Source organism: Eulemur rufifrons, chromosome 6, assembly GCF_041146395.1.
Source record: "Eulemur rufifrons isolate Redbay chromosome 6, OSU_ERuf_1, whole genome shotgun sequence".
Classification (NCBI taxonomy): Eukaryota; Metazoa; Chordata; class Mammalia; order Primates; family Lemuridae; genus Eulemur; species Eulemur rufifrons.
This window is the reverse complement of record NC_090988.1, coordinates 89,818,598-89,838,271: the sequence shown is the minus strand read 5'-3', so window position 1 is coordinate 89,838,271 and position 19,674 is coordinate 89,818,598. Positions and strand designations below refer to the sequence as shown.

Sequence of the window (19,674 nt, the reverse complement as noted above, 5' to 3'; positions counted from 1 at the left end):
TCATTTCCGAGACCCACAGAACCCTTTGACCAGGGCACTGGCGGAAGATCCACTCAGAAGCTCAGTGGGATATGGTTTTATTGGCCATGACAACAGTGAGCACAAATCAAAAAATACTACCTGATCATTCTGCTACTGTACATAAGAGAGGAGAAAAGCAGCTTGGCTTCAGGCTAGATACAGCAGGGACCCTTGGGACAGCTAGGTCACCAACTCTGGAGAAGTTCCTGGAGCTAAGTCCAGAGTAGCAACATGCCAGCATCCCAGTCCCACAATGCCCAATGGCACAGTGCCCGTGCTCCAGCCCTAAGACTTGAATACTTTTGGACCTTTAACAAACAGCCACCTCTTCGTGTAGCACTTGTTCCCATTGTGAGCTCCGAGCCGTCGTTTGGCCCACACCTTCCTTAGCGTCTCTCATTTCTGTGTCCCAGTTTCCTCCTGGCTCCAAATGAGAACGTGATAACCTAGGAGGAGGGAGACCAGTCTGACTTGTACCTTCCATTACCAGTCTCTGAGAGCTTGGGGCTGGCCCAGGGCACCCAGGATTTGGTAAGGAAGTACTAGAAAAGTGGGCAGCAGCCAGGCATTGCCATGACCAAGACAAAGCAAGAGCGGTGCAGGGCCTAGGCCAGAGAGACTACCGTCTCCCAGTCATCATCTTTCCTGGCTGCTGCCGTGGGGCGAATGCGGCAGGGCTAGGCTGAGGTTAGCCTGCACTGAACCTTGGCGAGCAGGGTTGGGCTTGGCCAGTCGGATACATCCTGCTTCTACTCACCCATTGCAGAGGCCAGCGTGTCCCCCATGGGATTGAACTCATTGAGCTGCAGAGACAAGAGTATCAGCATGAGGAGGGGGTGAAGGTATTGATAGACAAAGAAGGGCAGACAAGGACTAATTTCTGGTCATTTGTGGTCAATAAGGTTGAATCCCTGCTTCCTCCCACCCTTATTTGAAGGTCCAAGCCTCACCGAGCTGATACCAGAAGATTCTGGGTCATAGAGCTGGCACATCATCTTCCCTGAGTTTCCGTCAAACACATCGATCGTCCTTAATTCATAGGGGCTACAACTTTTGAAATTAGGATCTGGGTATCGGCCCACAACAATGAGGTTATACCGAGGATGCCAGGCTGCCTAGGAGATGGAGAGGCTGGTCATGAGTAAATGCAGAACACTATCAAGAAGGAAACTAGAAGTATTCTTTGCCGCTAACAAGCTAACAACTTAATAATGGAGATAAGATCTATGTGAAATTACAAGAATGGTTTTCAATTGTGAGTGCATCTACCATTGCAAATTTTTAATCCCCAGCTGACCTCCTTGTCCCTTAGGACACCTTCAGGCTTTCTCTTTTGCATTCCCTGAGATCATACCAACTGATAAATAACATCAGCCTGACCCAGACATTGACCTAAGAGGTAAGCCTACAACAAAGCTAAAAGCCTCTGGTAACCAAAACCAAATGGGACATAAGTTCTGAAGGAACCCCACCACTGTCCTTCCTCCATTAATGTGAACAACTAAGAGTTGAGTATAGAATCTCTAGTGGCTAAAAAAGGGGAGGCTACCCATGTTCCCCAGATTCCCCCAATGAAAACAAATTTGGCAGTTACTGGAATGACAGAATTGGATGAGCTTTTCCTAATAAAACGTGTCAAGAAAGCTTGGAAAGAGGAAAGACATGGTTAGCAGGAAGAAAGAAATGGTACATGCAATGGCTTAGAAATAAACAAATCACACATGGGAAGCTGTAAGGTAGCCTGGTTGGATATAGAGCGGGAGATGAGGACAGATGGAATGCCAACTGGGGAAGGATTCTTGATATTATTTATTAAGAGCCTGGATTTGATCTGAGGTACATGGGGGCCACTCAGTACTCAATCATCATCATTAATACTTACCAGGAGCTAGGCATGGTGCCAAGTGCTTTAAGTATACTAATTCATCCTCACAACAACCCTATCAGTTAGATACTATTATTCTCTTTTCACAGATGAGGAAACAGATCCAAAATGTAAGTAATTTCTTGGAGACTGAGGTGAGAGGATTGCTTGAGGCCAGGAATTTGAGACCAGCCTGGGCAACACAGCAAGACCCCATCTCTAAAAAAATAAAAAAGATTAGCTGGGCACAGTGGTATGTGCCTGTAGTCCTAGCTACTTAGGAGGCTGAGGTGGGAGGATTGCTTGAGACCAGGAGTTTGAGGCTTCAGTGAGCTATGAATGCACCTGTGAATAGCCACTGTACTCTCTAGCCTGGGTGACACAGTGAGACCCCGTTTCAAAGACAAAAAGAAAAATTTATGTAATTTGCCCAAGGAGTCTAACCTAGGGGTGTCCGACTGCCTAAAGCTGGTGCTTCCCACCACTATGTTATACTGACCAGAGAAGTACAGGCATGAAACCTGAAGGAATGAAGAGGATCTGTGGCTCTAGGAAAGAATAGACTACTCGAGCACAGCTGGCAGAGTTCAAGCTGCATGGGGGCTTGGGCAAGAAGGAAACAAAAAACTTGAAGAGGCCGGGCGCGGTGGCTCACGCCTGTAATCCTAGCACTCTGGGAGGCCGAGGCGGGTGGATCGCTCGAGGTCAGGAGTTCGAGACCAGCCTGAGCAAGAGTGAGACCCCCTCTCTACTAAAAATAGAAAGAAATTATATGGACAACTAAAATATATATATACAAAAAAATTAGCCGGGCATGGTGGCGCATGCCTGTAGTCCCAGCTACTCGGGAGGCTGAGGCAGGAGGATCGCTTGAGCCCAGGAGTTTGAGGTTGCTGTGAGCTAGGCTGAAGCCACGGCACTCACTCTAGCCCGGGCAACAGAGTGAGACTCTGTCTCAAAAAAAAAAAAAAAAAAAAAAACTTGAAGGCTATAAGTCTTGGGGACTAAGGATAGAGAAGCCATTAGCAAGAACTTGAGAAAAGATGGGAAAATAAAGGACTTATTTCTATTGTTAGAAGCCACTGAAACCTGCAAGTCAAACTAAGATGGTGAAGGTTAGTTTGCGGATTAAGTGTACACACAGGCAACTGAAACTAAGAGCACAGAACAGAGGGTGGGGATCTTAGAAAATGCCCACAGTGAGATCAGGGCTGAGCTGAATAAAACTCAGGAAAATAGCTTATGAGACAGACATAAAGAAAACCCAACAAAATGGGATTGCAGAAGTGGGATAAAAGCATAGAGAGCCAAAGGGATCAGAGATGCTTTGCGCCAGGGCAAGAAGAGATGTGGGGTTGTAGGCTCACCACACCTGCCCGTCCCCAGCGTGGGCACACCTGGCTGTCCTCATGATCACAGATCCTTTGTGCGAGCTCCTTTCCCTCCGTCACTCACCTTGATGGGTGTGAGGTGCTGGAAGTGACGGTGAGGGTGCGGGATCAGGCCCAGGGGACAGTCCCACTGGGAGGCAGAGTAAACCCGGATCTCACTCTTCTGGTCAGTGGTCAGGAGCCGGGCCCCATCAGGGCTGAAACAAGCTGGCAAAGTGAAAAGCCCCTGAGCTGAAGGAACCGCGAGCCCCCTGTTGTCCTGGGCTTTGGAGGCCTTCTCTTGCAGGGGCATCCTCCCTCCCACTCCTCTGCAGACAGGAGTGGGAGGGAAGAGGTGAATCTGTGCTGTGAACAAAAATATCCTAGAAACTCAGCAGCCGATGGTGGCAGCCAGAGCCATAAAGGTTCTAAGACATCAGCTTGGCGGATGCTATCAGGGGTAAACGTTTGATCTACTGGCTTCCACACTGAGGGGAAACCCCAGCAGTGGTTAGACAGGCAGGGTCTGCAGGAGAGATGAGATACGGGATATCACACCTGCGTTGACAGGATGCCTGTGTGGCAGCGAGTAGAGGAAGCTGGCTTTCCCTCTAACCTGGCGCAGGTCCCAGATTTTCACTGTTTGATCTACGGAGGCTGTGGCTAGGAACCAATCACAGCATGGGTTCAGGGCCACATGGGTCACTTTCTTTTTGTGCATTCTGAGATTCCAAAGCTGCAGAGAAGAGCTCGGTTCAGGTGGGGACACAGAACCGAGGCGGGGGTAAGGGAGGAACAGGGAGGACCTGGGCTACAGACAACGCACCTCCTTGCCATCCATGTGCAGCAGGACCACGTTCCCCACATTGTCTCCTGTGACCACCATGCGGCTGCTGCCAGACACATCCAGGCTACAAAACCAGACGCTGGAGGGAGAGACTGTGTTGTAAGATTCTTGGGGACAGAGACAGGTCCATTTATGCACTGTTGCAGCCCCAGTGTCTAACCCACAGTTTAGGCATTCAGTAAATACTTGTTGAATGAATGAATAACTGCCTTGCCATGAATTCCCAGTGAGGAACACTCAGACTTGTCTACCATCCATCCACAGGGACTGGGATGATGGGGCTGAGAAACTCGTCCAGTTACTGCTGGGCCCAGGATCCTCAGCTAGTAGGAGTCCCTGAAGCAGGCAAAGCTCAGAACCATCAAGGCAAGTCCGCAGGCAAGCGTGTGCCCCACAGCTCCACGTTCTGTGGAAGCCTCATTTATCGTTCTCTCCCTTCACTCTCCACCGTGGGCCAAAGAGATGACAAACCAAACAGGGATTGCCCAGCTCCGTTCCTCAGAGCTGGCAGAAAGGAACTTCTGCCCCCTTCTGAGCATTTAGGGAAAAAAAGCACATACAACCCAGAAGCTCTTTCGTTCCCCAAACTACTTGAGGACGAGGGGATTGGATGGGGGGATTCAGGGATGCTGACACCCAGCCAGGAGGGCTCCAATTCATACTTTTTCTCTTGAACCCTCAAATCCATGCAACACTGTCTTTTGCCATCCCCTATGGATATCTTTAAGCAGGAAAGTTTAGAGTAACCTGTAGCTGAGTCTGTCCTAATTATGCACACGTATTTCTTACCCATGAGGCAGCCTGGGATAACATCCAGTGCTAGTTATACCCCCACACCCTCACTTAATTCCTTAGGGAGCACTTAGAGTCATGTCTCCAGCTAGAAATCAAAGTGACAAGCATTTTGTTATTTTTCCAGCCACTTGCTCTTGGGGAGTCCAGAGCATTTATGGACAAAATTCTATCCACTTAAGCTTCCTTCAAGGAACTGGTCTGGTCATTACACGTCAGTGAACGGGAGGAATTAAGTCTGAAGTTCTTAGTTCCTGCTCCATTGTCTAAGGGGCTTTCTTGGCCCACGCCATGTCGACTTGTCTAGTGAGATTCAAGCTCTAGTCTAACATATTAATAGGTATGATGGGCCGGGCGCGGTGGCTCACGCCTGTAATCCTAGCACTCTGGGAGGCCGAGGCGGGTGGATTGCTCAAGGTCAGGAGTTCGAGACCAGCCTGAGCGAGACCCCGTCTCTACTAAAAATAGAAAGACATTATATGGACACCTAAAAATCTATATAGAAAAAATTAGCCGGGCATAGTGGCGCATGCCTGTAGTCCCAGCTACTCGGGAGGCTGAGGCAGTAGGATCGCTTGAGCCCAGGAGTTTGAGGTTGCTGTGAGCTAAGCTGACGCCACGGCACTCACTCTAGCCTGGGCAACAAAGTGAGACTCTGTCTCAACAAAAAAAAAAAAAAAAAATAATAGGTATGATGAACAGAAGAGCTGAAGCCTTGCCTTTACTGAGAAGAGCTGAGGCTCTTCCCAAAGTAAGAGCAGCCAAAGAGTTTGAAAAAGAGAGGGAAGGGTAGAAAGTGGCTAACACCTTTCCTTTCTTCCCTGCGCCAGGTTTGGGTAAAGCGGATCTTGATGCTCTTGTCAGAACTACACTTAGAGCTTAGAAGCCCTTTCCCCTACTATTTAAACTACTCACTTGCAGGTGTCTGAGCTGGTAAAAACTCGTAGAGTGTTGCCTTTAAAGTCTTGCAGCCTAGTTGTTCCCTCCATTGAGGAGGCGAAAAACTGGTTGGCATTGAGAGGGTTAAACTTCAGCCCAGTGATGCTCCCTCCAGCTCCAATCTAACACGAGGAAGGAAAAAGCCAGTGAGTGATGATGGGCCAGGAAGTGGGGAACCAGGCCTGGGCACACATGCTGTGCTTCGGTGCAAGTGCCAGACAGCCAGCACGTAGGGCCAGGCCATCTTACACGCCTGGACACTAGGATGCTTGCCACAGGGCCCTTCACTTTTTAGGGCTTCATTTTTACTTTTTAAAAATTAACATACTATAAATTTGACTATATGGGGTATTAGTTCTATGACTTTTAACACATTTATAGATTTAAATAACCATCACCAAATCAGGATGCAGAACAGTTCCATGATCCCAAAAGACTCCCTCATGTCCCTCATGCTATCCCAGTGCAGTCACACCCTCCCCTCACCCCCAACCCGTGGCAACCACTGATCGGTTCTTCATCACTAGCGTTTTGCCTTTATAGAATGTCATATAATTGAATCATGCAGTGTGCAACCTCTTGAGACTGTCTTCCTTCATTTCACTCGACATAAAGTCTCTGAGATTCATCCAAGTTGTTGTGTACATCACTACCTTATCCCATTTTATTGCTGGGAGGCATTCCATTTTCTATTATGTGGATATGCCGTCATTTGCTATTCCCACAGTGCTCTTTTTAGAAGAGCTTCAGCTCAGAGCAGGGACTGGGTTAGGGAGGGCGGGAGTCAGATCTGTGCCCCTTTCTATTTTTTCAGACATCCAGATAAAGATGATGAAAATAATCTTATCAATGGCTTAACTTTATCAAGTGCTTATTATATACCAGGCACCGTTTTAAGAACCTGACATCCCAAAGAGTATCCTCTCCACGTCTCCTTATGCTGTGGCTGTCCCAGCCTTGCAGACCTGTACAAGTCTCCTCTGCAACAACTACTTAACTCAGCATACTGACACGTTCCATTCCCTCTAGGAAACATTCTAACCAACTAAAAGCCCTGACTTTAACATTATACAATTCATCCATATAACAAAAGACACTTTTACCCCCTAAATCTATTGAAATTAAAACAAAGACAAAAACATTCTAACCAATGCCCATGGTCTGCCAAACTCTGGCTGCTATAATAGTAAAACAATCTTCTGCTCCCCCCAGTTTAGTTCTATGCTTTCCAAGCCAAAGGTTAGTTATATTTGTTCTCAAACCTGTTTATGCCCGTTGTACTGTTTATTGTAATTATGTGATTTAATTAAACGTGTAAACTGATGAAATACATGTGAAAAGGCCATTGGTATTTCTAATTATGATTAATATACATTAAAAAATAGGCCTAATTTAAATTAGGCAAAGGATTTCAATAGACGTTTCTCTAGAGAAGATACACGAATGGCCAGTAGCACATGAAAAGATGCTCAACATTAATCATTAGGGAAATGTAAACCAAAGCCACAATGAGGTAGTATTTCACACCCACTAGGTTGGCTATAACCAAAAAGATGGACAACAAGAAGCATGGACAAAGGTGTGGAAAAATTGAAGCCCTCCTACATTGCTGGTGAGAATGTAAAATGGTGTAGACGCTTTGAAAGTTTTTGGTAGTTCCTAAAAAAATTAAATATAAAATTATTATATGACCCCTCAGCAATTCCACTCCCAGATATGTAACCGAGAGAAATGAATGTTGTTTATTCAGGTGAAAACTTGTACACAAATATTCATAATAAAAAAAGAAAGGGGCCAGACACGGTGGCTCACATCTGTAGTCCTAGCAATTTTGGAGGGTGAGGCGGGAGGATTCCTTGAGGCTAGGAGTTCAAGACCAGCCTGGGCAACATAGTGAGACCCCTATCTCTACAAAAAATAAGAAAAATTAGCTAGGTGTGGTGGTGCATGCCTGTAGTCCCAGCTACTTGGGAGAGGAGGAGTGCTTGAGCCCAGGAGTAGGAGACTGCAGTGAGCTATGACTGCCCCACTGCATGCCAGCCTGGGCAACAGAGCAAGACTCTGTCTCTAAAAAGTAAATAAAATAAAATTAAGTAAAATTAAAAAAAAAAAAAAGAAAGGGTAAAAAGTAAATGACTTAAACCTCCATCTCAAGAAGTTGTAAAACTAACAGGAAGCTAAACCAAAGAAAATAGAAGGAAGAAAAAGAGCAGAAATTAATGAAACAGAAAACAAATACACAGTAGGAAAATCAACAAAGCTGAAGTTGGTTCCATGAAAAGTATAATAAAATTGATAAATCCCTGGTGAGACTAACCAAAAACGAGAAGGCACACATAACCAATTTAATGGATGGAACAAAAGACATCACTATAAATCTTACAATAAAAAGATATCAACGAACAACTTTATGCCAATAAATTTGAAAATTTAGATGAAATAAGCAAATTACTAAAAAAATACAAACTTGCCAAACTGACAGATTAGAGAAAATGTGTAGTTATAGTTCTATAGCTATTAAAGAAATTGAACACAAAACTATTAATAAAAACCTTCCAGTAAGAGAAATTCCAGATCTTGTGGCTTCATTGGAGAATTATACTAAATATTTAAGGAAGAAATGACATCAATCTTTGTTGGGTTGCTTTCTTTTGTTTTTACTTTATTTTCAAGCTACTATATCTTAAACTTACAGAAGTTATAAAAACAGCAAAAGAAATGTTTTTCTGCAACCATTTGATAACAAATTGCCAACATGATGTCCCATCACCCTCAAAATAACTTATTGTATACTTTCTATAAAGAACATTTTCCTACATAAGACCAGCTAAATCAGGATGGAAATTAACATTGTTAATTTTATTATTACCAGTTAATTAACATTATTACCAGTTAATACTAAGACTATTCAAGTTTCACCATTTTCTCCGATCACTTCCTTTATAGCAAAAGAACTCAATCCAGAATCATTCACTGCATTTAGCTGTCATGTCTCTGTAGTCTCCATCAATGTGGGATACTTCCTCAGTGTTTGACTCTCAGGCCCTTACCACTTTTGAAGAGTACAAGCCAGTAATTTTGTAGAAGAATGTCCCTCAAGTGGGACTGGCTGAAGTTTCATCATAATTAGATTGAGAGTATGCATCTTTGGTGGATATATCTTGTGATGCTGTATTTTTCTCACTATACCCTATCAGGTAGCACATGATTTTGATTTGTTCTATTACTGGTGGTTAACTTTGATCACTTGATTAAGGCAGTGTCTGACAGTTTTCTCCACTATAAAGTCATTCTTTTTTCCCTCTCGAGAACTATTTTTAAACTATGTAAATATCTCACTTATCACAAAACTGCCAGATGATTAATTTATTGGTATCAGTGTAGACTCATAGATTCCTATTTTATTCAATGAGTTGTAATCTGCTACTTAACATTTTATTGCTCTAATTGTCCCAGAACCTGCTAGTGGGAGCCCATTCAAGCAACCTTCTGTGTCCTTTTGACATGTCCCTATCATTCTTTGAGTATTTCTTTACTGTCTGGCAAACAAGACATTTGAGACTCGATCTACTTTTCTTGCCCTAGTTCTGGAATCAGCTATTTAATATATTCCCAGAGAGATCTGATTCCTTTTAGTAGAGCATGGTATTTAGAAATAAGATCTAGGGGCCAGGGGTGGAGCCTCATAACTGTAATCCCACTGTAATCCCAGGAGGCCGAGGTGGGAGGATTGCTTGAGCCCAGGAGTTCAAGACCAGCCTGGGCAACATGGCAAGAATCCCATCTCTAAAAAAAATTAGCTGGGCATGTTGGTGCGTGCCTATAGTCTCAGCTACTTGGGAGGCTGAAGTGGAAGGATCGTTTGAGCCCAGGAGTTTGAGGCAGCAGTGAGCTATGATCATGTCACTGCACTCCAGCCTGGGTGACAGAGTGAGACCCTGTCTCTAAAAAAAATTAAGGAAATAAATAAAGATCTGGGCAAAAGGTATATCATTCAGTGAACAGAGGTAGAGAAAACATACACATACCTATACCTATTATTTTGTTTTCTTTATGAGAGACAGGGTCTCACACTGTCACCCAGGCTGGAATGCAGTGGCACTCTTATAATCACTGCAACCTTGAAAACCTGGGCTCAAGTGATCTTTCCATTTTAGTATGGGCCACCATGGCTTGGGTAATTAGATCCAAATTAAACTTCTAGCGATGATATATAGTATCTGATATGAAAAATACATTGGATGGGATTAATAGCAGATTTGATATTATATAAGTAAAGATCAGTGAATGATAATATAGAAATAGAAACTACACAAAATGAAACAGGCAAAAAATTAACAGAGTATCAGTATCATTCAATACCTAGTAGCCCAACTGGAGTCAGTAGTAGCTGGAGCCTCAGAAAAAAAAAAGAGGGAGAATTCTTCTTCTTCTTTTTGAACTAGTTGAAAAAATACTGCCCTAAAAATTTCCAAACTTGAGAGTAACTATAAACTTACAGATCAAAGAAGCTTAATGACTCCCAAGCATATCATAATCATTTTTAAAGCAGCCTAAAGAAAAAAAGAAAAACCACAAAGAGGAACATAAGGATGATAGCAGACTTGTCATCAGAAATCATCTTTAAAGTACTGACGGAAGGAAAACTGTAAACCAACATGTTGTAAACAATAAATATATACAATTTTGTCAATAAATTAAAAATTAATTTTTTAAAAAGCTGTAAACCTAGAATACTATACTTAGGAAAAATATCTTCCCCCCAAATTAAGGCAAAATACTTTTTCAGACAAACAAAAGTGGAAAGAATTCATCACCAACCAGTCTGCATTACAAGAAATACGAAAAGAATTTCTTCAGGCAGAAGGAAAATGTTACCAAAAGGAAATCTGGATTATACAAAAGAATGAAAAGCACTAGAAATGGCATTATGTGGGTAAATATAAAAGGCTTTTCTAATTTAAAAAATATCTTCAAACAATTCCTACCCCACAATCCAGCCATTCCACTCATAGGTATTTAGCCCCCAAAAATGAAAACATATATTCACACAAATACTTGTACACAAATGTTCATAGCAGCTTTATTAGTTGCTGTCAAAAACTGGAAAAAAATCCAAATGTTCTTCCGCACGTAAATGGATAAATTGTAGTATAGCAATACAATAGAACATTATTCAGAAAGAAAAAAACAATTGATACACATAAAAATGTAGGCAAATCTCAACTAATTATACTGAAAAGCTAGACCAAGAAAAAGAGAGTATATATTCTATGATTTCATTTATATAAAATTCTAGAAAGCGCAAATTAATCTATATTAGCAGTTTCCAGGGGACAGGACAGAGGTTAGAGAGGAATGGATTACTAAGGGGTATGAGGAAATTTTTGTGGCTAATATAGTTATTATTTTAATTGTGGTGATGGCTTCAAAATTGTATACATACATCAAAACTCATCAAATTGTACACTTTAAATATGTGCAGTATGTTAATTATACCTCAATAAAGATAGAATTTAAAAAAACAAAAAGAAAACTCTAGCCCCAAATGGCTTTGCTAGTCAATTCTACAAAAAAATTTAAGGAAGAAAGAATACCAATTCCACCCAAGTTCTTCCAGAAAATAGAAGAGATGGGACTACTTCCCAATTCATTTTATGAGGTCAGCATTACCCTCATACCAAAAACAAAGGCATTACGAAAAAGAGGAAATTACAGGATATTTTTAAATGGTCACCGCTGGTATAAAATGATTAAACTAGAGTATCTGACATACTAAGTAATGCACAACAGATTCTATGATAGAATATTCACGTAATAACGGAAGTAGAAGAATGAGTGTGTGGAATGGTATATACATGTACACAAAGATGCTGAAATTGGGGATTTCAGATCATATTTACTTTATTCTTTATACTTTTCTCTGTATTGTTTGAATTTTTTATGATGGGCATATATTGTTTTTATAATAAGATTAAAAATAAAGCTCTTTTCATTTTGAAAACATAGTATGTGTTCCCTTGCCAAGGTCCTGAAAGATGTAAAGAACAGAACCAAGGTCAGATGACTAAATAAGTGACAAAATGAAGCACTGCTGCTCCCACAGTAAATGGTTTCAAATCAACTTTCCATTGTCAACATCTGACAGTTCTCCAAGCCAGCATACCCTCTCTCTGCTCCAACTTAGCTCCCTGCAAGTCACAAAGCTCAATGGCCAGACCAATCTCCATTACAGTGTAAGAAAAGTTCAGTTACATGCACGCTATAATAAAAGGTAATGCAAAACAAAAGCAGTCTCAATCTGGCACAAATTCAAAGCACTTGCTATTACCCTTTTAGTCAGGAGGCTCTTCTCCTAAAACAGATTAAACTACTTCTTACCACTCCAGGCTTAAGCTAAATTCTTCTATTCCCATCTCCTACATTCCTGGAAAAAAACACATCTCTTCCTGAGTTCTGGGTTCTGACTTCCACTTCAAGCTGCCCTACTGGTGCTCATCTGCCTCTTTAGCTGGGCAGAAACCCACCGAGCTCTGCCCCAGCACTCCTCTAGGCTGCCCTTCTTCTGGCTTCTTTCTTGAACACTCATCTCACACCTTGAATCCCAGTCTCCCAAGCCTGTCTCACCTGGCCTTTTCTGGTGGCTACTCTCCAAAACCCTCCATTTACAAAGAGACCTTATCCTGGGTTCCCCCTCATCTCTTCTACCTCTAAACCAGAGCTGGAAAAATGGTGAGCTGAAGCAGAATCCAACTCAGATATGTGTTTAATTCTATTTAGTCCTAATGTTAAAGAGTTCTGGAGGCTGGTTACATAATTTACTTAAGGCCACTGAACTGTACACCTAAAAATGATTAAGATGATAAACTTTATATGTATTTTATCACAAAAACAATTTTTAAATGGCTAAGATGATAATTGTTATGTGTACTTACAATTTTTTTTAAAAATCAAGATATTTCATGTAAAAAAAAAATGAGGATTTCAGACTTTGTCTGAAAAAATCAGATCTGATGTCATAGGACCTACGCTCTTGCATGGCAGCAGCTCTACTTTACCACTGACAGTACCACCATACATCATTCATTTTTTTAAATATGTTTGGTTTCTTGAGGCATATGAGTTTGTGACTCTTGCTCTAAACCCAGAGCATCACTTTTCACAGTATAGCCCTTCAACGTCAAGCTAAAGGTCTTGGAGGGGCCAACACATTCACTTCTCAGCAACTGATGATAAACACTAGTGAGAATAAGACCATCCCTAAAAACTCCATGCCAAACTTCATCCCAGTCACACTATGCCTTTCCTCCTTTTCTCTCCATTTATGTAAATATTGCTCTTCCTCACTCCTCACTCATCCACAAAGCCTTCTCAATCAACGCTAATTCACAAGAGGCTCTTCCTTCTGTCACGTTCTGTAGCATTTAGCAGCTGTATTGTTAGTTATCTTATACCCTGGTCTGCTCAGTTACACTCCAAACACCTCATTCATTCAACAAATATAAAGCAGCTACTCTAGGCCCAACTTTGTTCTAGTTTGAGGTACTGGGGATATAGCGGTGAACCAGAAAGCAAGGTCTCTGCCACCAAGAAGCTTACTTTCTTTTTTTTTCTTTTTTTGAGACAGAGTCTCACTCTGTTGCCCGGGCTAGAGTGCCGTAGCATCAGCCTAGCTCACAGCAAACTCAAACTCTTGGGCTCAAGCAATCCTACTGCCTCAGCCTCCTGAGTAACTGGGACTACAGGCATGCGCCACCATGCCTGGCTAATTTTTTCTATATAGTTTTAGTTGTGTGGTTAATTTCTTTCTATTTTTTTAGTAGAGACGGGGGTCTCGCTCTTGCTCAGGCTGGTCTCAAACTCCTGACTTCGAGCGATCCTCCCGCCTCCGCCTCAGCCTCCCAGAGTGCTAGGATTACAGGCGTGAACCAACACGCCCGGCCAAGCAGCTTACTTTCTAGTGGGCCCAGACATGAATATTTCAGATACTGATAAACATTTGGAGAAAACATGTAGTGGAGTAATGATACAGGGAATGACCGGGTTGGGTAGGAGCTACTTTATGAGTAGGATAGTGAAAGCCTCTCTGAAAAGGTATATTGAGCAGAGACCTGAATGAGAAGAGGGAGCCAGCCCTGAGAAGACCAGGGAAAGCATGCTCCAATCAGAGGAACAGCAAATGCAGAGACCCAGGTGCAGAAATAGAAACTGCTGATGTAGCTAAAGCATAGAAAGTGAGGAAAGACAGTAGTATAAGATGAGGTCAAAGAGGTAAGAAGGGGCTTAGATTCTGTGGGCCATCAATAGTTTAAATAGTCTATAGCTTCTAATATTTTAAGGGCAGGCACTCAAAAAATATTTGCATATCATCACCATTTACATATTTGAAAACACCCACAGTTACTTTTGATCTCAGTCATCTTACTGATGATTACTGGATGATATCAATATTCCTTTCATTTCTTCAACAAATACTTCTTTAGCACTATTGCCTGGTATGGGGAACTGCTCACCCCTTTAATGAAGGTGGGTTTGTCCTTTATGCCAAAGTTCCAGAGCATGATATCTCCCCCTTTGGAACCCACAGCCACAGTGCTGGGGTGAGTTGGGTGCCACGCCAAGGATGTAGCCCTCCTGTCAAAGGGGGCGGCCTTTTGGAATATCCGGTAAGAATCCAGAGAGTGCAAAAAGGACTGCTGGAGACCCTGACACAGAGAGAAAAGAATTAAGTTGAATTAAAACCCAAGACCTGGGTGAATTTTCAATCTCTGTCTCCTTCATAGAAGAGTCCTAGGGCCAAGTCCTCCCACCCAAGGAAGGGTAACTGCCTGGCCCTGTGCATAAAAATATTTGCAATGTACACAGACTAATCTTGGAAAGCAAAGGGGCAGAGTGCATTCCAGCTGGGACCTTTACAGCAAAAGACTTTTCTAACTGGCTGAGTGCCCAGTAGGCCAGTCACCACAGTCTGACCACCTGCTAAACCAACTCATCATTTCATTTCGGAGCATTCAACAGTAAAAAGACACATGCATACCCTTGAGCACTTCAGCCAAAAAACACCTTACCTGCTGTAGTGATGGCCAGGCAGCTCTCCCCAACTTATACTGGTGGAGGGCCCTGACGATGCTGCGGCATGGTGGCGGGACCTGCAGGTTACCCAACCCCGCCCACAGGCAGCCTGAGTCACATCCTCTGCTAGAACCTGCCAAGCAGAACAGACATATTTTCCTCTCCAATCTCAGCAAAGGTTTTTCTGCCGAAATCTCAGAAAAGAAAACTATGTTGTTTCATTTGGCAAAGCCAATCTGTCTCATCACGTCCTAAGGTCTTTCCATGGTCTGTTTAGTCTCACCTAAGCACAAGAAATAAAAATGAGTAGGGATGTGGCCCCTTCCCCAAAACACTCCCCCAAACAGTTAATTCTTAAGTGAAACTAAATACAATCTTGCAGTGTTCCTGAGAGCCCAGCCAAAGAAACACACAAGAATAATGTACACTGCCAAGCTCTTTCCAGTTTGGGCTATAAAACTTGAGATGGGATTGGGTGACAATTTTAAAATCACGTATAATGCACAACGAAAAGATTTTAGGGCAGCACTGTAGAAGCGACAGTTTAGGCAAAGAAGGAATCGAAACATCTGGAATAGTTCTAAGTTAACTAGGTTACTTCTAGGGTGGTAAATCAGAATAGGAATAAAGCAACCTGGATCACCAAACTCTATTTGAGGACCCAATCTCTATGGGTCCTACCTCCTGACAACCAATTCTTTCTTCTCATGGACAAAAACCGCTTGACCAACAGGCCCCTGCTCAACTTTTGAGTTCCCTCATGTTCTTTATATCCCCAGGTTCAAGCCTCAATAAGCCTCAGAGAAGGAGCTTTCGAAGGAAGGAAGGAAGGAAAGAAGGGAGGGAGGTCTCTCATAGATGAAACCAAGTACATACATAACTAGCAATCTTGACTATTGAAATTCAGCACCCACAGAGCCAGGAAAGGTAGAATTATTTTAAGCAAAGTGTGTAAAACTCCTGGTACCAACAAACCCTGTTGTTATGGAGCTCATCTGCTTCTTCCTGTCACCTGGGGGTGGGGGATGGGTGTCTAAGTAAACGCTCAGATGTCAAAAGACCTGCAGACAAAATGCACAGCCTGAGGCACCCATAACCTGGGACTTCCTCAGGAAACTAAGAGCACCCATCTCCCCCTCCAGCCTCCAGCGTGAGCACCCCAAATGGCAGAAATATTAAAGCAGCAGGCATAGGCAGTACCGGAGCCCTTCACACAGTGCTTCTTGGCCTCGGGCTCCAGCTCCCGGGGACTTCTGTTCCTCTTGTTCTTGGAACGTAACACAACCTCGGTCTTCTGGGTTTCTGAGCGTTTCCTGGGAGCCATCGCGTTCGCGTGCGAAAGGGTACTATGCCCTATGCCGAGATCATGGAGGCAGGATTGAGAAGCTTCTGGGGAGAAACAAGGCGGGGACTAGGAAGCCACGAAGCCACAGGTAGTCCAGCTAAGCCAACTTCCCGCCAAACATGCCCAGGGCAAGTTCAAACTAGCTTCGCGCTCCGGCCCCACCCGTCTCGCAAAGGCCCCGCCCCTTCCTGCAAGGCGGGGGCGCGCGGAGCGATGGGAAGCGCGTGAGGGGCGGGGCCGCGCCTCCACAGGGCGCAGGGAGTTGTGTGGTGGGTCTGCTGCCGCCTGGGTCGGCCGACCTGCCAGAAACAAAGATGGCTGCCCAACCCCGGGCCTCTTCGGACGCGGCGCTGCCAGCCTTAGCGGGTCCGCGGGAGGAGACCAGGTGCCAGTTAAGGCCTTGGCTCCCGCCTTCACTGCCTTGTAATTGGTGATGAAGCCCGCGCGGGCACTGGGATTGACTGGTGCGTAGAGGGTGTAGTTGGGGCGTGGCTGCTTTGTAAAAAGCTAGTGCCTTCCCTGCATTGAAAGCTGGGCTCTTCTCGCCTGTCGTTTGTGCAGTCGGAGTCAACTACCTCTTCCAACTCCTGTTTCTCTGTGAAGAGTGGTTGCAACTCACTGCTTTTAACTGACTTTCCCAACCTGTTGAGTGTCCAGCTAGGGAGCAGCCTGGGCCAGTGATGGTTCAGAGGGTGTGTGGCCGACGGGGCTTAGAGCCCCTGTGCCCTGGCTTCAGCCGAAGGCCAAAGCAGCGAGGTTCATAGGTGAAGCTGCGCTGCCCCGCCGGCCTGAGAGGAGACAGTTCGGGTGCACCCCACTTTCTGTGACAAGGCAGGCAGGAATTGGGGTTAGTCGAACACTGCTTGGCCTTTACCCACAAAGCCCCGTGCCAAGCGCTTTGACAGGGTGGGAGGAGATAAACAAAAATGGGTTAACAGTAGCTCCTGCACTCAAGGAGCTTTCAGATAGGTAGGGACGGAAGACTTCCAAAAGTAACTCTTGCAGAGGAATGAATGCTCCAGAAGAGAAATTGGGAAGTGCTTTCTTGATGGGAAGATAAGCTCAGAGTGTTAGAAATGGCATTGTCTGGGAAAAGGGCAAGCTTGGGGCTTCTCCCCTGTCGGCTTGTAGCTGTGTTTTCAGAGCTGTGTTACGAAGCTGCCACCGGCACCCTTAGACCAACCAACATTAGTTGCCCCTCATCAGGGTGCTCAGTTCTAGGGAATACTAACGTATAAGAAATGGACATTGCCTCTAAAAGATTTACAACCTACTGAGAAGAGATGAAACATACGTGAAACAAGTAAACAATTCAAGATAGAACACAGTTGAAGAATAACTGGTATGCCAACCAAGGTGGGTAGATGCATTCAGGAAAGAATCCAGTGGAGAATTGTATTGGGGAAGGCCTCACAGGGAAGATAGGATTTTGTGGAATTTGACTTGAAAAAAGTAGGATTTGGCTGGGGAAGGAAAAAGAGCATCCTAGTCAAGGAACACTTTGATAAAATTTAGGAATGAGTGTGGGCTGTGAGAAAGAAAAATCAGCCCCTTGCATCTGGTAGCTGGCCTGGTACTATCAGCTAGGCCTTGATGTTCTGTTTAGAGAAACAACTTCACAAAACATAAGACAAGACTACTCTGACCATGACAGATCAAGACAAAAACATGATAACTCATGTCTAAACACAAGCAAAAATATTGTCCAAACCACAAAAATGATCAAATATCTTCCTATTTTGGCCAATGTGAATAACTGCAGCTGCTTTGCCAATCACAACTTTAGCTTTGCTTCATTCCTAACACCTTAGATAAGATTTATTAAGGTACTGTAGGTCCTGGCAACTTGGGAGGCTGAGGTTGAAGGATTACCTTGAGGCCAGGACTTTGAGACCAGCCTAGTCAACATAGTGAGACTGCGTCTCTACAAAAATGTTTAAAAATTAGCCAGGCATGGAGGCATGTGCCTGTAGTCCCACCTACTTGGGAGGCTGAGGCAGGAGGATCTCTTGAGCCCAATAGTTCAAGGCTGCAATAAGCTGATCATTCCACTGTACTCCAGCCTGGGTGACAGAGGGAGACCCTTTTTCTAAAACAACAACAACAAAAAAAAGATACCGTAAGAGAGGAAAAAAACTTCCTTCTACCCTCTTAGGTTCTGTAGTTGGTCCTAAGAATTAAACCCATGTAAGACAAATTTACAGGAGAAGAGCATACAAATTTTATTTAATATTTTTGTGTGTACATGGGAGACTTGAAAAGGAAAATGGAGACCCAAAGAAACCATTAGGCCCCAAAGTTTACATACCTTTTTACACAAAGAACAATGAATTGTGCAGATTTGACAGGACAAAGAGGCTTGAATGAGGGGCAGTAAAATGTGGGATAGTGACTAGAAAATATATGCAGGAAACTAATGGAAGATAGGGTTATTTTAGTAGGTTTATTTGTACAGGTCCATTTTGAGAATCTCTAAGAACGTTTTTTTCTTCCTGGTACAGGGAGAGCACCTTTCTCGTGGGAAATTTTATGATGTGCTTTTAGGTAGAAAGGGGGAGGTCAGAGATCCTTTTATGCATCTGCTGTTTCTCAGGTGCCTTCAGCCCAAAATAATCAATATGCCCAAGTGGCATATTTTGGAGCGACATGTTCTGAACCCCTTCAATATCCAATCATAGGATTATGCCACTTCCTAACAACCTCTAATCCAGAGCAAAGCCCCTTCCTTGAACTCTTCTCCAAATTATCCAACACAAGTCAAATTCTATAAGTCCTTTCTCACACCCTCTTACAGAGATGTCCCATCATTCCCCATGGTATACATTCTCCATTGCAAAGAGCAGTAAACCCAAATTTCAACTATAGGAATATTCCTGGTGGTGTCTGGCTGGGGGGCATTGATGTTTATGAGTAGGGTAGGAGGCAGCTCGAAGAGACCCTCGTATTGAGGATCTGTACAAAGTAGGAGGTGCTAGCCAGGCACAGTGGCATGCGGCCGCTGTCCCAGCTACTTGAGAGACTGAGGCGGGAGGATCTCTTGAGCTGAAGAGTTCGAGGCCAACCTGGGCAACATAGTGAGACCCCCCATCTCTAAAAAATAAAAGTAAAAAGTAACAGGGGCCAAGGGGAGATTGAATGGCAGGCAGAAGAATTCAAATTTCATTTGTTCTACTGACATGTTTCAAAAACCCACTCAGCCCAGCACTATTCCAGTCAAAGGGAATGCTGAAATGAAAAACGCTCTTTGCCCTGATGGAGTGTGAGAGGCAAGTAAACCTACAACTACGATAAGCTTAGTGAGAGAAGCATGGAGGGGAGAGAGGGGCACAGAAAAGGGACATTTAAGTCAGCTTGGAGTAGGGTAAGGAAGGGGCAGTGTCAAAGAAGTCTTCCCAAAGAAGGTGACACATAAGCTGAATCCTGA

At 43.8% G+C, this 19,674-nt stretch overlaps 1 protein-coding gene across 3 annotated transcripts; it reads right to left on the bottom strand.

Moving 5' to 3' along the window:
• Nucleotides 1-24: 24 nt before the first annotated feature.
• DDB2 (damage specific DNA binding protein 2) lies at nucleotides 25-16,394 on the bottom strand. Of its 3 annotated transcripts, XM_069471318.1 has the most exons (10): nucleotides 16,106-16,394; nucleotides 14,902-15,038; nucleotides 14,347-14,538; nucleotides 5,810-5,955; nucleotides 4,082-4,181; nucleotides 3,814-3,991; nucleotides 3,341-3,483; nucleotides 972-1,136; nucleotides 779-824; nucleotides 25-467 (listed from the first exon to the last, which is right to left on the bottom strand). In XM_069471318.1, the coding sequence occupies exons 1-10, from the start codon at nucleotides 16,227-16,229 to the stop codon at nucleotides 418-420; spliced, it is 1,281 nt and encodes a 426-aa protein (XP_069327419.1). In that variant the 5' UTR covers nucleotides 16,230-16,394; the 3' UTR covers nucleotides 25-417. The 3 variants fall into 3 exon arrangements, with proteins under 3 accessions (XP_069327419.1, XP_069327420.1, XP_069327421.1); XM_069471319.1 differs by lacking the exon at nucleotides 14,347-14,538; XM_069471320.1 differs by lacking the exons at nucleotides 3,341-3,483; nucleotides 3,814-3,991; nucleotides 4,082-4,181; nucleotides 5,810-5,955.
• Nucleotides 16,395-19,674: the final 3,280 nt, after the last annotated feature.

Bases quoted from the DNA above. Each gene is read 5' to 3' on its own strand.
- DDB2 (XM_069471318.1), bottom strand. From the start codon at position 16,229: ATGGCTCCCAGGAAACGCTCAGAAACCCAGAAGACCGAGGTTGTGTTA. The intron at 14,539-14,901 runs GTAAGGTGTTTT...TCTCTGTGTCAG, and splicing joins CCTGGCCATCACTACAGCAG to GGTCTCCAGCAGTCCTTTTT. The intron at 1,137-3,340 runs GTGAGTGACGGA...TCCATCTCCTAG, and splicing joins AGCACCTCACACCCATCAAG to GCAGCCTGGCATCCTCGGTA.